The sequence below is a fragment of the Oncorhynchus kisutch genome, linkage group LG17 (genome assembly GCF_002021735.2).
Source record: "Oncorhynchus kisutch isolate 150728-3 linkage group LG17, Okis_V2, whole genome shotgun sequence".
Lineage (NCBI taxonomy): Eukaryota > Metazoa > Chordata > Actinopteri > Salmoniformes > Salmonidae > Oncorhynchus > Oncorhynchus kisutch.
Window position 1 is genome coordinate 70,430,137 of NC_034190.2, and position 21,539 is coordinate 70,451,675.

Genomic DNA, 21,539 nt, shown 5'->3' on the forward strand with positions numbered 1-21,539 from the left:
TCACTCCGTCCTCGGTCCCACTCTCTTATAGCTTCCTGTTTCCTATCTCTCACTCCGTCCTCGGTCCCACTCTCTTATAGCTTCCTGTTTCCTATCTCTCACTCCGTCCTCGTTCCCACTCTCTTATAGCTTCCTGTTTTCTATCTCTCACTCCATTTTTAAATGGAACGACAGAACAGTAGCAAGTTTTCTATCGCCTTGAGTCTTTTCACTCTTTTTTTTGTCTTCAGCGTTTTTCTAATGACATTCCCGTCCATGCGGAGCGCTGCTGGAATAGAAAGAGAATGTTGTGTTTAGCACTATTCCATTCTGAAGACATTCCACAGCCTACTAATCGGTCCCCCTCAACCTATTTATCAGCATCAAGCCCCAGTCTTAATGCACTGTAGGATAATGAAAATCCTGATGTTCATTAATGGAACTCAATTAAAAGAGCGAGGGAAGTGGAGATGGGAGGATGGAGAGATGGGGGAGGAGGTAGGAAACATAGTGAGGAGTCTCAGTGAACCATTGAAAGGAGCCCCAACATGGCTCCACACAAAGGCCTTTATTTGACTTTCCTTCTACAGGGACTTGCTGGGCTTATTAAAACCTTTAATAGGTTCTATTAACACACAATCCACTGTGCGCAGGGGGGGGGGGCAATGAGGGGGAGGGGAGGATACTTCTCTGTGGAGGAGAGAGGGGAGCAATTATGGAGGGTATGTGCACTTTGTCCAAAACACAATATTTGTATGTTTATTCGTATTGATTTTGAGGATGAAGACTTTAGTAGAGATGAGAGACGCAGTAGGTGGATGTACGTGTGTGTGTGAGTTGGTGTGTGTATCAGGGGTTGGAATCAAAATGATTTTCCAATCGTTCTGTTCCCCTATTTGTTTCGTTCTGTTCCAGTGTTCCAACCAGCATAATGAAGTTCTGAACCGTTTTGAACCCAAAAAAGTACAGCTTCATATAGTTCCTTTTCCTACATTTTTGAAACTCTTGAAAAACAACATAATTTTTTACATTGAGCTTATTTATTTACTCCACCAATAAGGATAGAACAGCTTGCTATAAAACAGGTAAGCTAGTTGTTTACATGTTTGATTGGTTAATAAGTACAGGTGGGAGATGCGACTGAAATTGTATGGTTGGGAAGAGAGCGAAAGAGACACATGGACATGAGGGGGCTTGAGACGTTGAACATCATGACGTGAGTTGGATTGCATTTAGGCTACTAGCATCATAACTTCACTGAATTACATCATTATAAACTAGACATTAGGGATATTTTTGGAACCAAAAATTATTAACTGGTTCTCAAGATTTGAAAACAATGGTTTCATTTTGGAACACTAGAGATCACTTTCATTCCCGGTTCTGGTTCTGTTTCTTCCCAAAAAATATGTTTGGTTCTGTTCCCCGAACCGGTTCCAACCCCAGGTGTTTATAGAAGAGGGCACAATCATACATTCCTTCGGCTGTCAGTAGTGCCTCTTCCTCTCATCCTGCAGCTGAAATGGGGTGAACAAAACTCCACCTTCCAATAACCTGGTACATCCCACATCAAATAAGCTGTCACAGAGAGAGAGAGCTCCAGCCCATCCTAAATACCTCTCCTTATCCCTGTACACCACTGTTACACGTTACAGCCCCAGCCACCATTTCCCCGCCTGCAGCCCAAAGTAATCATAGTCATTTCCCGCCACATTAAGAGGGTCATTTTCACAACGCCGCACCAAGTAAATTGGCAACAGGCTCCTGTAGCTGAAGGGTGTGGGGTGGTAGCGAGCCGGTGACAGTCACGATATTATAAAGCACAGTGGTTCTCTGAGTACTCAGAAACACACACACATACACACACTCAAGGGTACTTTGATTGGGGACAATATGCTAGTAACATGTCCAGGTGGGAGCTGAGGTAATCACATAGTCACGCTATCAGTTGGGCAATAGTCAATGAACTGTTTGTGAGGAGAGGAGAAGCGTAGGCTGGTGATGTGGAGAAAGGAGGGAGTCTGAGGAGGAAGAGAGTGTGTACTTGTGCTTTCCCTGCACGGTTAGCCCAGCTCTCAGAAGATGAAGCATTGCAGTGTTGGTATTCAGGACTGTTGGTCCTCTGGAGGAGGGAGGGGAGAGAGAGTAACCCTTTCATCTATTTTTTATGCTCGTTAACCACTACTGTCTGGCTGCTTTTTCTTCTCTTTCTCATTCCTCCTCTTTCTACTGTTTTTCTTCTCTTTCTCATTCCTCCTCTTTCTATTGTTTTTCTTCTCTTTCTCATCCTCCTCTTTCTATTGTTTTTCTTCTCTTTCTCATTCCTCCTCTTTCTATTGATTTTCTTCTCTTTCTCATTCCTCCTCTTTCTATTGTTTTTCTTCTCTTTCTCATTCCTCCTCTTTCTATTGTTTTCTTCTCTTTCTCATTCCTCCTCTTTCTACTGTTTTACTTCTTCTAATAATTCCATGGTTTTTTGAAATGGTTTTGGAGCTATTTGGGAAAGGTACATTAGCATAAAAAAATCCACATAATTTTCCCTCTTTCTTCAGAACGGAGTCCGTTGCAGAGAAGATGCTCACCAACTGGTTCGCTTTCCTTCTTCACAGATTCCTCAAAGTGAGTCTAATGCAACCCCCAGTTCACCAGTTTTATTAAACCAGGGTTTTATAAAGCGGCAGTTGAAATATATTTTCTATCCTTAATCGATATGTGTTTCTCTCTGTCTGTCTCTCTCTCCCTCTCTCTCCCTCTCTCTGTCTGTCTCTCTCTCTCCCTCTCTCTGTCTGTCTCTCTCTCCCTCTCTCCGTCACTCCCTCTCTCTCCCTCTCTCTGTCTGTCTCTCTCTCCCTCTCTCTGTCTGTCTCTCTCTCCCTCTCGCTGTCTCTCCCTCTCTCTCCCTCTCTCTGTCTGTCTCTCTCTCCCTCTCTCTCTCTCTCTCTCTCTCTCTCTCTCTCTCTCTCTCTCTCTCTCCCTCTCTCTGTCTGTCTCTCTCTCCCTCTCTCTGTCTCTCCCTCTCTCTCTCTCTCTCCCTCTCTCTCTCTCTCTTCTCTCTCTCTCTCTCTCTCTCTCTCTCTCTCCTCTCCCTCTCTCTCTCTCTCTCTCTCTCTCCTCTCTCTCTCTCTTCTCTCCTCCCCTCTCTCTCTTCTCTCTCTCCCTCTCTCCCCCTCTCTCTCCCTCCCCTCTCTCTCCAGGAGGTTCTGGTGAACCTCTGTTCATGCTGTACTGTGCCATCAAGCAGCAGATGGAGAAGGGCCCTATAGACGCCCATCACAGGAAGGCGCGCTACTCCCTCAGTGAGGACAAGCTCATCAGACAGCAGAGATAGAGTACAAACTCCTGTCATACACTCAGGCAATCACACACACACACACACACACACACACACCACACACACACACACACACACACACACACACACACACACAACACACACACACAACACACACACACCACACACACACACCACACCTGATATACAGACAGACAGACGGACACACACACAGATTCTACTGACTCTACATACACTATATCCCCCCCCACACACACACACAGGCACACCCCTACCGTCCTCTCCTCTCCTGTAGATCCTGAACTGTGTGAACCCGACAATGAGAACAGTCCTGAGATCCCAGTGAAGGTGCTTGAACTGTGACACCATCACCCAGGTCAAGGAGAAGATACTGGACGCCTGCTATAAAGAACATGCCCTACTCACAGAGGCCCCGCGCTGTCGACATGGACTTGGGTAGATAGACACACACACAATACACACAAACACCACACAAAGGGGATGACATACACACACACACACACACACAACACACAAACAAAGGTGCTGACAGATACACAAACACACCACACACAGGGGATGACACACACACACACAAACACACAAACAAAGGTGCTGACAGACACACAAACACACACACAGGGGATGACATACACAACACACACACAAACACACAAACAAAGTGCTGACAGATACACAAACACACACACACAGGGGATGACACACACACACACAATACACACAACACACAAACAAAGTGCTGACAGACACACAAACACACACACACAGGGGATGACATACACACACACACACCTTCCCTAGTCTGACAGACAGTCCTCCCCCCACACACACACAGGTCTGCCGCCCACTCCACCCCAAGAGCCAACACTGCCTCTTTCACCTCTCCTCCCTCCTCCTCTTCCTCTTCCTCCTCCTCCTCCTCTTCTCATGTGCTCTCCCTTCACACCAATGAGAGAGAAACAATAACCTCAAGTCAGAAGTGGTAATCACCAGCAACAACACAGGGACAACCTCTCTCTCCATATCACTACCTAGGTAACACTAGGGTGTGTGGCAGTGGTCTCCAGGCACAAAGTAAAACATTCCAGTCAACAGAGTAGAAAAATCATGATCACTACCTGGTGCCTGACAAGGTCCACCATTTCCACATCAACAACCTTATTATCGTTTCATTATCAGACGAAAAGCCGTCAATGTGCCCATCTACTCCCCACCCTCCTCCTCCCCCTCTCCCGCTCACTTGAGTCACTTTCTGGAAAGGATTCTCTCTTTAGACCTTCTCCTCCGGCGTGCGTTTTCCCACCATGCGACACAAGTATCACTGACACCATTACGCTGGTGAGGCTGAGTGCCAACTACGCCGGTTAGGCTGAGGTGTATACAAATTGAAATTGTTTGTGCGTAATGTTAATTAAAAATGGCCGTCAATCCGGGCGTGCGCCGTCCTCTGGTTTCCTAACCTAGTGGAGAACACATAGTGCTCTCTGTGTGTGTCTGCAGAACAGAACGGCACAACGAATGGCTGTTGATACGGCTTCATTTGGATAATGTGTTTCTCAAGAGTCCTTTGGAAGCTTGTGACGTCTGTGTGCCTCTCCTCAGTGACACCAAGGCAAATGAAGACGCAGTCAGAGAATAGCTTAATCGTTTGGACTCATCTTGCTTGAAGAAGTAATGACTAATATAGCAGTCTTGGCAACACCCTTAGAGACAAACAGATAGAATGTCAATCTCTTTAAACAGTAGAACAGTGTTGTTCAGTCATTGAATTGGTTATACTGTAGGTACAGCTCACACCACAATGAAAAAGGCATTACTGTAAGATACAAAGGCTCCAATAGTGAACGGATAACACAGACTGGAGAATATGTGTGTATGTTTCTTGTGCACACTATGTGTGTGTGTTTGTGCACGTGCAAAGGTTGTGAGATTGTGTTTGTGGCAGTGTGACTGACGCAGCATCTCTTCTCTCTGGTTCCGTCNATAACAATACATCACACAAACAGCCACCAAACTGTCAGTAAGAGAGTCCATGATTGATCTTTGAATTAATAGATTGAGATAAAACTGCCCAGTTTGAGTGTTCCGTTGCAGTTCGTTCCAGTCGCTAGCTGCAGTGCACTGAAAAGAGGAGCGACCCAGGGATGTATGTGCTTTGGGGACCTTTAACAGAATGTGACTGGCAGAACGGGTGTTGTATATGGAAGATGAGGGCTGCAGTAGATATCTCAGATAGGGACTGAGGCCTAAGAAGGTTTTATAAATAAGCATCAACAAGTTTGCAACAGGTATACAGAGATGACCAGTTTACAGAGGAGTATAGAGTGCAGTGATGTGCAGTGATGTGTCCTATAAGAGCATTGGTGGCAAATCTGATGGCCGAATGGTAAAGAACATCTAGCTGCTCGAGAGCACCCATACCTGCTGATCTATAAATGATGTCTCTGTAATCTAGCATGGGTAGGAAGGCCATCTGAATCAGGGTTAGTTTGGAAGCTTAGGTGAAAGAGGAGCATTTACTATAGAGGAAACTAAGTCTAGATTTAACTTTAGCCTTCAGCTTTGATATGTGCTGAGAGAAGGACAGTGTACTGTCTAGCCATACTCCCAAGTAGTTGTATGAGGTGACTACCTCAAGCCCTCAACCCTCATAGGTAGTAATCACACCTGTGGGAAGAGGAGCATTCTTCTTAGCAAACCACATGACCTTTGTTTTGAAGGTGTTCAGAACAAGGTTAATGGTAGAAATAGCTTGTTGGACACTAAGAAAGCTTTGTTGGAGAGCATTTAACACAACATTCAGGGAGGGGCCAGCTGAGTGTAAGACTGTATCATCTGGATTTAAATGGATGAGAGAGCTTCCTACTGCCTGAGCTATGTTGTTGATGTAAATTTAGAAGAGCATGGGGCCTAGGATCGAGCCTTGGAGTACTCCCTTGGTGACAGGCAGTGGCTGCGACAGCAGATTTTCTGACTTTATACACTGCACTCTTTGAGAGAGGTAGTTAGCAAACCAGACCAAAGACCCCTCAGGGACACAAGAATGGAATGGTCTACCGTATCAAAAGCTTTGGCCAAGTCAATAAAAATAGCAGCACAATATTGCTTAGAATCAAGGGCAATGGGACATCACTGAGGACCTTTAAGGTGGCAGTGACACATCCATAACCTGAGCGGAAACCAGATTGCATACCAGAGAGAATACTATAGACATCAAGAAAGCCAGTCAGTCGATTATTGACAAGTATTTCCAACACTTTTGAGAAACAGGGCAAAATATAAACAGGCCTATAACAGTTAGGATCAGCTTGATCTCCCCCTTTAAATAAAGTACATACAGGAAGTTACCTAGGGCACTTAACCTCCGAGTTCCTGGACCTTCAGCTTTCTGGTGCTGTCTTATCCATATTGCATCTTACAGAGGTATACCATGGTGGGTTGAGAGTGCACTGGGTGACAAGGCCCGCTCTTAATGAATGGCTCTATCTGCTGCCCACGCATCCACACACACACGCACGCACGCACACACACACGCACACACACACGCACACACACACGCACACCCACACACACACCACACACACACACACACACACACACACACACACACACACACACCACACACACACACACACACACACACACACACACACACACAGGGCTTTCCTGCCCATTCCGCTGTAGCAGAATGCATTTCTGTAGTACTCACAGTAGCACGTCCATAACATACATAACACGGACCTGTAGATATATATGGTTGACCTCTGAAAGAATAACCCTTACAACAGGGACTTAAACATGTAAATATAGCTGTCTCGATCTTATAGTGGCTTTCAGTCCTGAAATCCTGTATGTGAAATATATTTAAAGATATATGTAAGCCAAATGTCTTCTTCTCTGCATGGCTCTGTCCATATAGTTTAGCAGGGTATACAGGGTATGTAGTATTGAGGTACTTGACACTGGAAAACATAAACATATAGTACACATATGCATATTAGTGCTCGGAATTTCCAGGGCCTTCACGATACGATACTATCACGATACGATACTATCACGATACTTAGGGCTGAGGGGGCTGGGGCTGGGGACGAGGAGGTTAAGGGGCTGGGGGCCGGGAACGAGGAGGGTTAAGGGGCTGGGGGATGGGGACGAGGAGGGTTAAGGGGCTGGGGGCCCGGGAACGAGCAGGGCTGAGGCGGCTTGGGCCCGGGAACGAGCTGCGCTGAAGGGGCTGGGGCCCGGAGGATGAGCAGCTCTGAAGGGGCTGGGGGCCCGGGGATGAGCAGCACTGAGGGGCTGGGGGCCCGGGGATGAGCAGCGCTGAAGGGGCTGGGGGCCCGGGGATGAGCAGCACTGAAGGGGCTGGGGGCCGGGGATGAGCAGCGCTGAAGGGGCTGGGGGCCCGGAGGATGAGCAGCGCTGAAGGGGCTGGGGGCCCGGAGGATGAGCAGCGCTGAAGGGGCTGGGGGCCCGGGGATGAGCAACGCTGAAGGGGCTGGGGGCCCGGAGGATGAGCAGCGCTGAAGGGGCTGGGGGCCCGGGGATGAGCAGCGCTGAAGGGGCTGGGGGCCCGGGGATGAGCAGCGCTGAAGGGGCTGGGGGCCCGGGGATGAGCAGCGCTGAAGGGGCTGGGAGCCCGGGGATGAGCAGCGCTGAAGGGGCTGGGGGCCCGGAGGATGAGGAGGACTGAGGGGACTTCTCTTTCTGACAGAGCAGTTGTAGGATCTCATGGGGCTTCTCCATTACTGACTGGGACCTTCATTATTGAGGCTGTCTCAAGCAGAGAGCTCCATTGAGAAGAAGAACTGCCACGCTAGCTAGTGCCCCATCACACCACAGAGAGTGGGTGAGGGAGAGGATAGGGAGAGGGGGAGAGAGGGAGTAGAAGGGAGAGAGGGAGGAGGGACAGAGAGGAGGATGGAGAAGAGAGTTGAACTCGGACGGAGAGCCTTGACTTTATGTCTACTGTGATCTACTGTGATCTACTGGATCTACTGGATCTACTGGGATCTTGTATGCAGTGGCGGATTTAGCATAGGCGACATGGGCACAGCCACCCAGGGCAGCATCTTGCTAGGAGGCTGCATGGGGCGCCTGCGCAATCAAAATGGTGACATTTGCGTGATGGTTTTCTATCGCTCATTACACGTCACGTCAATGATATCATGTCACCATGTTGGACTGTGGGTCATTAACCTGGTTGGAGTGGGCGTCCTGATTCTAGTTTGTGAGCTAGGCAGGCTGCTGCCTGGGAAGGTCTCCCACTCAGAGGTCGAGATGGGGAGGGGCGGGGGTAGGTTGACCTCAGGTCTCCCACTCAGAGGTCGAGATGGGGAGGGGGCGGGGTAGGTTGGACCTCAGGTCTCCCACTCAGAGGTACGAGATGGGGAGGGGGCGGGGGTAGGTTGACCTCAGGTCTCCCACTCAGAGGTACGAGATGGGGAGGGGGCGGGGGTAGGTTGACCTCAGGGTCTCCCACTCAGAGGTACGAGATGGGGAGGGGGGCGGGGGTAAGTTGCCCGAGATAGAGGGTGCGGGGAATCTATCAAATAGCACACCTCTAACTTTATTCAGTACTAATGCAATTAGTTGTGCAATTTAGTTTGTGTTTCTTGTTTGAAGTGCAAATAGTGTAATAATCAGGTTCTCTTCTTTATGATGTGTTATTCTATTTGTGTTATATAGGATTTGTGCAATTAGTTTTATTTGTGTTATTTGTTTTTGTTAGCAAATAGGGTAATAGTGTAATAATTAGATTCCCTTTTTATTTTGTATTTATATACTACAATTTGTAGTAGTATATAAATGAATGGTGCTTTTTTGTGTTGGGTGGGGCCGGCTGAAGGGGGGGTTTGCCCAGGGAGCCATACAAGCTAGAACCGCCACTGCTTGTATGAAAAAGCGTTTCTGGGTAACAAGGTGCATTAGACATGCAGCACGCATGCTCACGCCGTATTAACATTTAGTCTGCTCTCTGTGTCTCTCACAACTCTCTCTCTTTCATCACACGTCTGCTTTAAGACCAGCTTCACATCAAAAGGTTCATCATTTACTTACTGATGGTATTTCACTACTTTATCTATTCTTTGTAGATGTATAAATGATTATATGCACACTGTTCAAACAAAGGTTAGCTAACCTTATACTTGACCTGTAACGACAATTTATAATCCTATAATACCATGTATTGAGTTTAAGAATGGGCTACTGAATCTTCTAGAAATGTCTCTCAGGGAAAGAAAGAGCAGGAGCAGAATCTCATTGAGGGAAACTGCATAATACCCCTGAGGGCAGCGTGAGCTGGGTGGAAAAACAAACCATGTTGTATATTATGGGAAAAGTTAACAGAATGGCACACACACACACGCACACACACCACGCACACACACACGTACACACGCACACGCACACACGCACACAACACGCACACACACGCACACACACACACACACACACACACACACACACACACACACGCGCGCACACGCACGCGCACACACACACGCACACACACGGACACACGCACACGTGCACGCACACCACAGTCAGACATTGAACTCCTGTCTTGGGCTATATTATGAGTATAATGAGGGCTGCCCGAGGCATTGCAGTTTAATATTATTAGAATTTCCCAGCAGTTCAGACTAGAATCTATATTTCAGTCAGTAACCTCTACAACATCCTATTAGATCATATAGCCTGTATAGAACATACACTGAGTATACAAAACATTAGGAACACTGCTCTTTCCATGACATCGACCGACCAGGTGAATCCAGGTGAAAGTTATGAAACCTTATTGATGAAGGGAAGGAGACAGGTTAAAGTTAATGTGTTAAGATTTTTAAGAGGGTGAATGGGCAAGACAAAACATGTAAGTGCCTTTGAACGGGGTATGGTAGTAAGTGCCAGGTGCACCGGTTTTGTTTCAAGAACTGCAACGCTGCTGGGTTTTTCACACTCAACAGTTTCCCATGTGTATCAAAAATGGTCCACCACCCAAAGGACATCCAGCCAACATGACACAAATGTGGGAAGCATTGGAGACAACATGGTCCCACATCCCTGTGGAACGCTTTCGACACCTTGTAGAGTCCATGCCCTGACGAATTGAGGCTATTCTGAGGGCAAAAGGGGGGTGCAACTCAATATTAGGAAGGTTTTCTTAATGTTTTATACACTCAGAAAGTATTCATGCCCTTGACTTATCCACATTTGTGTGTTACAACCTGAATTCAAAATGGATTCAATATTTTTTTTCCTCACCCAACTTCACACAATACCCCATAATGACAAAGTGAAAACATGTTTTTAGAAATTGTTGCACATATTTTTAGCATGAAATACAGAATTATCGAATTTACATAAGTATTCACGCCCTTGAGTCAATAGTTCGTAGAAGCACCTTTGGCAGTGATTGCAGCTGTGAGTCTTTCTGGGTAAGTCTAAGAGCTTTACACACCTGGATGGTACAATATTTGCACATTATTATTTTTAAAATTCTTCAAGCCATTTTCAAGTCTTGCCATATATGTTCATGCCGATTTAAGTCAAAACAGTAACAAGGCCACTCAGGAACATTCAATGTTGTCTTGGTCAGCAACTCCAGTGTGTATTAGGCCTTGTGTTTTAGGTTATTGTCCTGCTGAAAGGGGAATCTGTCTCCCAGTGTCTGTTGGAAAGCAGCCTGAACCAGGTTTTCCTCTAGGATTTTGCCTGTGCTTAGCTCTATTCCATTTCTTTTTATTTTAAAAAACTCCCTAGTCCTTGCCGATGACAAGCATACCCATAATAACATGAGCCACCCACCATGCTTGAAAATATGACGAGTGGTACTCAGTGATATGTTGTTTGGATTTGTCCCAAACGTTTCACTTTCTATTCAGGAGAAAATTTGGACATAATTTCTGTGCCACATTTTTTGCAGTTTTACTTTAGTGCCTTATTGCAAACAGGATGCATATTTTTGAATATTTTTCCTTCTTTTCAATCTGTCATTTAGGTTAGTATTGTGGAGTAACTACAATGTTGTTGATCCATCCTCAGCTTTCTCCTATCACAGCCATTAAACTCTGTAACTGGTGAAATCTGAGCAGTTTCCTTCCTCTCCGGTAACTGAGTTAGGAAGGATGCCTGTATCTTTGTAGTGACTAGGTGTATTGATATTCAATGTCTACTTTATCATTGTTTTACCCATCAACCAATAGGTACCTTTCTTTGCAAGGCATTGGAAAACCACCCTGGTCATTTCTATTTTTCCTTTATTTAACTAGGCAAGTCAGTTAAGAAACAAATTCTTATTTTCGATGATGGCCTAGGAACGGTCATGTTCAGGGGCAGAACGATAGATTTTTACCTTGTCAGCTCAGGGATTCGATCTTGCAACCTTTCGGTACTTGTCTAACGATCTAAACCCTTGAAATTCACTGGCCAACTGAGAGACCTTACAGATAATTGTATGTGTCGGGTACAGTGATTAGGTAGTTATTCCAAATTCATGTTAAACACTATTATTGCACACAGTGAGTCCATGTAACCTATTATGTGACTTGTTAAGCACATTTGTACTCCTGAACTTATTTAGGCTTGCCACATCTAAGAGGCTGGTTGAATACTTATTGACTCAAGACATTTCAGCTTTTCACTTTGTATTAATTTGTAAAAATGTCTAAAGACATTTATTTTATTCCACTTTGACATTATGGGCTATTGTGTGTAGGCCAGTGGCACAACATATCGATTGAATACATTTTAAATTCAGGCTGTAAAAACAAAATGTGGAATAAGTCAAGGGAGTTTTCCTAGCCACCGTGCTTTCTACATTTGCATTGCTTGCTCTTTGGGGTTTTAGGCTGGATTTCTGTATAGGACTTTGTGACATCTGCTGATGTAAACATTTGATTGAGTGTGAATACATTTTGAAAGCACTGAATTGTGCTGGAAAAATGTATGTTTGTGCTTTTCTAATCACTGATTTCTGTGTTCATGCAAGTGACTGATTGAACATGCCTGGAAAGAAATCTCACTATCAGTATCTGCAATTTAGCAGTACGCCCAGACCCTTGTTTTGAGAACGAAAGATATCTCAGTTTCAATGTCTCAGCTTAGAGAGGAGAAGCCTCGTGAGGTATGTCACACATGACCCAGTATTGGTCGGTCACATGAATGAAGTCAACGTTAATGATGAATGAATTATGAATGATGAATAAGCTAAATCATGAAACATAACTTGTCTGTATATAAGAGATCTAACGGGACTGCCCTGATAGAGCTCCTGATCAAAGTGTACTTGGTGCATTGAGTTGGTTAGAACCTCTCCAGCACGCTGATAATAAACAATGATTCATTTAAGATTGACTTTGAGTGTCCAAGTGTAGAATTTCAATGACTGTATATTATGGGGAATGTCAACAGAATGGCACAGAGTGTACACACACACACACCTGTCTTAGGTTATATTATTAGTATAATGGGGAGGCTTTGTGCTCTCCTGGCTGCCAGAACACTTTATATACTATTATATTTTCACAGCAGTTCAGTCTACATTCTAAATTCCAGTCATTAACATCATATTAGAACATGTAACCTGTATAGAACAGGCTTCTGATGTGACTAATCCAAATTAGAGAGAGAAAAGGTTCCATGTACGGCCCAGAGATACAGGCAATGGTACATCAACAAGCCATGGTCATGGCTTTATGTATGAACTATATTCATACTTCCCATGTTGTTTGAGGATCTTTTTAGATTCTGGGAGTATGCTCTCCACATTAATAGTCTAGAAGTGATGTTCCCCTCCCTTAGTTGAAGTGTAGTCTGTCTACTCGTGAGAGTCTACAGCACAAACATTAGATGGTTTTTCTCCTAAAAGCTTTCTGGGCATGGTATCTACGTTTTGACAATCTGTCGACTTTAGACTACTTACCTTCCCATTTTAATTAGTTTATCTGCTTTTTAAACCTTTTAGTCAGACAATTGTTTGGTTGTAAGTTTGTTTTATATCGCGCTCTTTCTCTGTTTGTTTCTTCTCTCTAATTCTCTCCATCTCTTTACCTAGCTTTAACCCTTTCTTTCTTTTTTTCTCTAGAGGATAATCCTTCTGTACTCTATAATGATCCTTACTCTGGATATGTTGGCATGATCTCTTCACTCCGTCCTCGGTCCCAACTCTCTTATAGCTTCCTGTTTTCTATCTCTCACTCCGTCCTCAGTCCCACTCTTTATAGCTTCTCGTTTTCTATCTCTCCACTCCGTCCTCGGTCCCACTCTCTTATAGCTTCCTGTTTTCTATCTCTCACTCCGTCCTCAGTCCACTCTCTTATAGCTTCCGGTTTCTATCTCTCACTCCGTCCTCAATCCCACTCTCTTATAGCTTCCTGTTTTCTATCTCTCACTCCGTCCTCTGTCCCACTCTCTTATAGCTTCCTGTTTTCTATCTCTCACTCCATCCTCAGCTCGCCACTTTCTTATAGCTTCCTGTTTTCTATCTCTCACTCTGTCCTCAGTCCCACTCTCTTATAGCTTCCTGTTTCCTATCTCTCACTCTGTCCTCAGTCCCACTTTCTTATAGCTTCCTGTTTTCTATCTCTCACTCCGTCCTCAAGTCCCACTCTCTTATAGCTTCCTGTTCCTATCTCTCACTCCGTCCTCGGTCCCACTCTCTTATAGCTTCCTGTTTTCTATCTCTCACTCCATCCTCAGTCCCATCTTTCTTATAGCTTCCTGTTTTCTATCTCTCACTCTCGTCCTCCAGTCCCACTCTCTTATAGCTTTCTGTTTCCTATCTCTCACTCCGTCCTCGGTCCCACTCTTCTTATAGCTTCCTGTTTTCCTATCTCTCACTCCGTCCTCGGTCCCACTCTCTTATAGCTTCCTGTTTCCTATCTCTCACGTCCGTCCTCGTTCCCACTCTCTTATAGCTTCCTGTTTCTATCTCTCACTCCATTTTTAAATGGAACGACAGAACAGTAGCAAGTTTTCTATCGCCTTGAGTCTTTTCACTCTTTTTTTTGTCTTCAGCGTTTTCTAATGACATCCCGTCCATGCCGGAGCGCTGCTGGAATAGAAAGAGAATGTTGTGTTTAGCACTATTCCATTCTGAAGACATTCCACAGCCTACTAATCGGTCCCCCTCAACCTATTTATCAGCATCAAGCCCAGTCTTTAATGCACTGTAGGATAATGAAAATCCTGATGTTCATTAATGGAACTCAATTAAAAGAGCGAGGGAAGTGGAGATGGGAGGATGGAGAGATGGGGGAGGAGGTAGGAAACATAGTGAGGAGTCTCAGTGAACCATTGAAAGGAGCCCCAACATGGCTCCACACAAAGGCCTTTATTTGACTTTCCTTCTACAGGGACTTGCTGGGCTTATTAAAACCTTTAATAGGTTCTATTAACACACAATCCACTGTGCGCAGGGGGGGGGGCAATGAGGGGGAGGGGAGGATACTTCTCTGTGGAGGAGAGAGGGGAGCAATTATGGAGGGTATGTGCACTTTGTCCAAAACACAATATTTGTATGTTTATTCGTATTGATTTTGAGGATGAAGACTTTAGTAGAGATGAGAGACGCAGTAGGGTGGATGTACGTGTGTGTGTGAGTTGGTGTGGTATCAGGGGTTGGAATCAAAATGATTTTCCAATCGTTCTGTTCCCCTATTTGTTTCGTTCTGTTCCAGTGTTCCAACCAGCATAATGAAGTTCTGAACCGTTTTGAACCCAAAAAAGTACAGCTTCATATAGTTCCTTTTCCTACATTTTTGAAACTCTTGAAAAACAACATAATTTTTACATTGAGCTTATTTATTACCTCCACCAACTAAGGATAGAACAGCTTGCTATAAAACAGGTAAGCTAGTTGTTTACATGTTTGATTGGTTAATAAGTACAGGTGGGAGATGCGACTGAAATTGTATGGTTGGGAAGAGAGCGAAAGAGACACATGGACATGAGGGGGCTTGAGACGTTGAACATCATGACGTGAGTTGGATTGCATTTAGGCTACTAGCATCATAACTTCACTGAATTACATCATTATAAACTAGACATTAGGGATATTTTTGGAACCAAAAATTATTAACTGGTTCTCAAGATTTGAAAACAATGGTTTCATTTTGGAACACTAGAGATCACTTTCATTCCCGGTTCTGGTTCTGTTTCTTCCCAAAAATATGTTTGGTTCTGTTCCCCGAACCGGTTCCAACCCCAGGTGTTTATAGAAGAGGGCACAATCATACATTCCTTCGGCTGTCAGTAGTGCCTCTTCCTCTCATCCTGCAGCTGAAATGGGGTGAACAAAACTCCACCTTCAATAACCTGGTACATCCCACATCAAATAAGCTGTCACAGAGAGAGAGAGCTCCAGCCCATCCTAAATACCTCTCCTTATCCCTGTACACCACTGTTACACGTTACAGCCCCAGCCACCATTTCCCCGCCTGCAGCCCAAAGTAATCATAGTCATTTCCCGCCACATTAAGAGGGTCATTTTCACAACGCCGCACCAAGTAAATTGGCAACAGGCTCCTGTAGCTGAAGGGTGTGGGGTGGTAGCGAGCCGGTGACAGTCACGATATTATAAAGCACAGTGGTTCTCTGAGTACTCAGAAACACACACACATACACACACTCAAGGGTACTTTGATTGGGGACAATATGCTAGTAACATGTCCAGGTGGGAGCTGAGGTAATCACATAGTCACGCTATCAGTTGGGCAATAGTCAATGAAACTGTTTGTGAGGAGAGGAGAAGCGTAGGCTGGTGATGTGGAGAAAGGAGGGAGTCTGAGGAGGAAGAGAGTGTGTACTTGTGCTTTCCCTGCACGGTTAGCCCAGCTCTCAGAAGATGAAGCATTGCAGTGTTGGTATTCAGGACTGTTGGTCCTCTGGAGGAGGGAGGGGAGAGAGAGTAACCCTTTCATCTATTTTTTATGCTCGTTAACCACTACTGTCTGGCTGCTTTTTCTTCTCTTTCTCATTCCTCCTCTTTCTACTGTTTTTCTTCTCTTTCTCATTCCTCCTCTTTCTATTGTTTTTCTTCTCTTTCTCATCCTCCTCTTTCTATTGTTTTTCTTCTCTTTCTCATTCCTCCTCTTTCTATTGATTTTTCTTCTCTTTCTCATTCCTCCTCTTTCTATTGTTTTCTTCTCTTTCTCATTCCTCCTCTTTCTATTGTTTTTCTTCTCTTTCTCATTCCTCCTCTTTCTACTGTTTTACTTCTTCTAATAATTCCATGGTTTTTTGAAATGGTTTTGGAGCTATTTGGGAAAGGTACATTAGCATAAAAAAATCCACATAATTTTCCCTCTTTCTTCAGAACGGAGTCCGTTGCAGAGAAGATGCTCACCAACTGGTTCGCTTTCCTTCTTCACAGATTCCTCAAAGTGAGTCTAATGCAACCCCCAGTTCACCAGTTTTATTAAACCAGGGTTTATAAAGCGGCAGTTGAAATATATTTTCTATCCTTAATCGATATGTGTTTTCTCTCTGTCTGTCTCTCTCTCCCTCTCTCTCCCTCTCTCTGTCTGTCTCTCTCTCTCCCTCTCTCTGTCTGTCTCTCTCTCCCTCTCTCCGTCACTCCCTCTCTCTCCCTCTCTCTGTCTGTCTCTCTCTCCCTCTCTCTGTCTGTCTCTCTCTCCCTCTCGCTGTCTCTCCCTCTCTCTCCCTCTCTCTGTCTGTCTCTCTCTCCCTCTCTCTCTCTCTCTCTCTCTCTCTCTCTCTCTCTCTCTCTCTCTCTCCCTCTCTCTGTCTGTCTCTCTCTCCCTCTCTCTGTCTCTCCCTCTCTCTCTCTCTCTCTCCCTCTCTCTCTCTCTCTCTTCTCTCTCTCTCTCCTCTCTCTCTCTCTCTCTCTCTCCCTCTCTCTCTCTCTCTCTCTCTCTCTCTCTCTCTCTCTCTTCTCTCTCTCTCCCTCTCTCTCTCTCTCTCTCTCCCTCTCTCCCCCTCTCTCTCCCTCCCCTCTCTCTCTCCAGGAGTGTTCTGGTGAACCTCTGTTCATGGCTGTACTGTGCCATCAAGCAGCAGATGGAGAAGGGCCCTATAGACGCCATCACAGGAGAGGCGCGCTACTCCCTCAGTGAGGACAAGCTCATCAGACAGCAGATAGAGTACAAAACTCTGGTCAGTACCACTCAGGCAATCACACACACACACACACACACACACACACACACACACACACACACACACACACACACACACACACACACACACACACACACACACACACACACACACACACACACACACACACACTGATATACAGACAGACAGACGGACACACACACAGATTCTACTGACTCTACATACACTATATCCCCCCCCACACACACACACAGGCACACCCTTACCTCCTCTCCTCTCCTGTAGATCCTGAACTGTGTGAACCCGGACAATGAGAACAGTCCTGAGATCCCAGTGAAGGTGCTGAACTGTGACACCATCACCCAGGTCAAGGAGAAGATACTGGACGCCTGCTATAAGAACATGCCCTACTCACAGAGGCCCCGCGCTGTCGACATGGACTTGGGTAGGATAGACACACACACAATACACACAAACACACACACAAAGGGGATGACATACACACACACACACACACACACAAACACACAAACAAAGGTGCTGACAGATACACAAACACACACACACAGGGGATGACACACACACACACAAACACACAAACAAAGGTGCTGACAGACACACAAACACACACACAGGGGATGACATACACACACACACACACAAACACACAAACAAAGGTGCTGACAGATACACAAACACACACACACAGGGGATGACACACACACACACACAATACACACAAACACACAAACAAAGGTGCTGACAGACACACAAACACACACACACAGGGGATGACATACACACACACACACCTTCCCTAGTCTGACAGACAGTCCTCCCCCCACACACACACAGGTCTGCCGCCCACTCCACCCCAGAGCCAACACTGCCTCTTTCACCTCTCCTCCTCCTCCTCCTCTTCCTCTTCCTCCTCCTCCTCCTCTTCTCATGTGCTCTCCCTTCACACCAATGAGAGAGAAACAATAACCTCAAGTCAGAAGTGGTAATCACCAGCAACAACCACAGGGGACAACCTCTCTCTCCATATCACTACCTAGGTAACACTAGGGTGTGTGGCAGTGGTCTCCAGGCACAAAGTAAAACATTCCAGTCAACAGAGTAGAAAAATCAATGATCACTACCTGGTGCCTGACAAGGTCCACCATTTCCACATCAACAACCTTATTATCGTTTCATTATCAGACGAAAAGCCGTCAATGTGCCCATCTACTCCCCACCCTCCTCTTCCCCCTCTCCCGCTCACTTGAGTCACTTTTCTGGAAAGGATTCTCTCTCTTAGACCTTCTCCTCCGGCGTGCGTTTTTCCCACCATGCGACACAAGTATCACTGACACCAATTACGCTGGTGAGGCTGAGTGCCAACTACGCCGGTTAGGCTGAGTGTGTATACAAATTGAAATTGTTTGTGCGTAATGTTTAATTAAAATGGCCGTCAATCCGGGCGTGCGCCGTCTCTCTGGTTTCCTAACCTAGTGGAGAACACATAGTGCTCTCTGTGTGTGTCTGCAGAACAGAACGGCACAACGAATGGCTGTTGATACGGCTTCATTTGGATAATGTGTTTTCTCAAGAGTCCTTTGGAAGCTTGTGACGTCTGTGTGCCTCTCCTCAGTGACACCAAGGCAAATGAAGACGCAGTCAGAGAATAGCTTAATCGTTTTGGACTCATCTTGCTTGAAGAAGTAATGACTATTATAGCAGTCTTGGCAACACCCTTAGAGACAAACAGATAGAATTGTCAATCTCTTTAAACAGTAGAACAGTGTTGTTCAGTCATTTGAATTGGTTATACTGTAGGTAACAGCTCACACCACATGAAAAAGGCATTACTGTAAGATACAAAGGCTCCAATAGTGAACGGATAACACAGACTGGAGAATATGTGTGTATGTTCTTGTGCACACTATGTGTGTGTGTTTGTGCACGTGCATAGGTGTGTGAGATTGTGTTTGTGGCAGTGTGACTGACGCAGCATCTCTTCTCTCTGGTTCCGTCAGAGTGGCGTCAGGGGCGGATGGCCCGCGTGGTGCTGCAGGACGAGGACATCACCACCAAGATAGAGAACGACTGGAAGAGACTCAACACACTCATGCACTACCAGGTACAGTGAACTGATCTATGTTACGTATATCTAGACTCAACACTCATTGATTACCAGGTAGGGTTATGCCATCTACATCAAGTATATATTACAGTTTGTAATGGTACAGTATCTATGTATGTCTCTCTCTGGTGATGGGATTCAGCTGCATTATGAACACCCATTCTCTACAGCAGAATATGGAAATTCAATGTATATTAGTTTATAGAAGTAAATTGACCCAACCCCACTAAAGTTTACTGTAGGGGAAATGTAATGTTCAGACGTTGAATCCTCCTCCACAGACCTCCTCCTGATTAGAATTCACTAGTCTGGTTTGATCCGCATAACTCACATATAGTAGAGGGCAAATATTCTGCAGGTGGTGGCCGGATAGAGAGAGGGGGGGGGGGGGTCGAGAGAGGGAGAGAGAGAGAAGGAGGGGGGAGAGAGAGAGCGAGAGAGAGAAGAGAGAGAGAGAGAGAGCAGACCTCCCTGGAGAAATACAGCTCAGTATTTTCTCTCTCGCATTCCCCTCTCTCTCTCATTCCCTCTCTCTCTTTCCCCTCTCTCTATTCCCCTCTCACTTTCCCCCCACTTTCTCCTCTCCTCTCTCTCTTCTTCTCTCGTCTCTCTCTCCCGCTCTCTCCTTCGCTCTCTCACTTGGCTCTCTCGTTCCTCTTCTCTCTCTCTCCTCTTCACTATCTCCTCATCTCTCTCTCTCCCTCTCTCCTTCTCTCTCTCTCTCTCTCTCTCTCTCTCCCTCCACCTCTCTCTCTTCCCTTCTCTCTCTCTCTCTCTCTCTCACTCCCTCGCCTTTCTTCATTCCCTTCTCTCTCTCTCTCTCTCTCTCTCTCTCTCTCTCTCTCTCTCTCTCTCTCTCTCTCTCTCTCTCTCTCTCTCTCCACTCCCCTCGCTCTCATTCCCTTCTCTCTCTCTCTCACTCCCTCGCTCCTCATTCACTTCTCTCTTCTCTCTCTCTCTCTCTCCCTTCTTCTCTCTCTCTCTCCGTCTCCCTCACTCTCATTCCCTTCTCTCTCCCTCCACCTCTCTCTCATTACCTTCTCTCTCTCTCTCCCTCCCCCCTCTCTCCCACCTTCTCTCTCTCTCCCTCTCCCTCGCTCTCATTCCCTTCTCTCTCTCTCTCTACCTCCTTCTCATTCCCTTCTCTCTCTATCTCTCTCTCTCTCTACCTCCTTCTCATTCCCTTCTCTCTCTCTCTCCTTCCAACTCTCTCTCTGTTTCTCTCTCTCACCCTCCATCCCTCTCTCTCTCCTTCCAACTCTCTCATTCCCTTCTCTTTCTCTCTCCTTCCAACTCTCTCTCTGTTTCTCTCTCTCACCCTCCACCCCTCTCTCTCTCCTTCCAACTCTCTCTCTGTTTCTCTCTCTCACCCTCCACCCCTCTCTCTCTCCTTCCAACTCTCTCTCTGTTTCTCTCTCTCTCACCCTCCACCCCTCTCTCTCTCCTTCCAACTCTCTCATTCCCTTCTTGCTCTCTGTCTTTCTCTCTCTCTCTCCCTCCATCTCTTTCTCTTTCCATCATTCTCACTCCTCTAAGGCCCTCTACTACTGCTATCTATATTTAATCTGCCTCTGCTCAGGGACTAGGCTGTCCTTTACCTGTTACCATGGCAATTAGCCCTGCCTCAACCTTGCTGAACTTCTCTCCACATCTCAGAGGGCCCGACTTTACTTGCAGTTCCCCGCCATCTTAATGTCTAAAAGAGAGAGAGAGAGGGGAGAAAGAGTGAGAGAGGGACAGAAAGGGAGAGAGAGAGAGAGAGAGAGAGAGAGAGAGAGAGAGAGAGAGAGAGAGAGAGAGGGGGGAGAAAGAGTGAGCAAGGGACAGAAAGGGAGAGAGAGAGAGAGACGGGAGAAAGAGTGAGAGAGGGACAGAAAGGGAGAGAGAGAGAGATGGGAGAAAGAGTGAGAGAGGGACAGAAAGGGGGAGAGAGAGAGAGAGATGAGAGAAAGAGTGAGAGAGGGACAGAAAGGGAGAGAGAGAGAGATGGGAGAAAGAGTGAGAGAGAGAGAGAGTGGCAAGTGAGAGAGAGGGGAG

General features: G+C 45.9%; 1 protein-coding gene across 1 annotated transcript in view; it reads left to right on the top strand.

Moving 5' to 3' along the window:
- Positions 1 to 21,539, top strand: part of LOC109907047 (plexin-A2-like) — a 414,465-nt gene that overhangs the window by 355,381 nt on the left and 37,545 nt on the right. Inside the window, 5 exon segments of the mRNA XM_031793327.1 lie at positions 2,532 to 2,598; positions 17,266 to 17,292; positions 17,294 to 17,413; positions 17,663 to 17,822; positions 19,396 to 19,499. Of these exon segments, the coding sequence (XP_031649187.1) occupies positions 2,532 to 2,598; positions 17,266 to 17,292; positions 17,294 to 17,413; positions 17,663 to 17,822; positions 19,396 to 19,499 (478 nt within the window).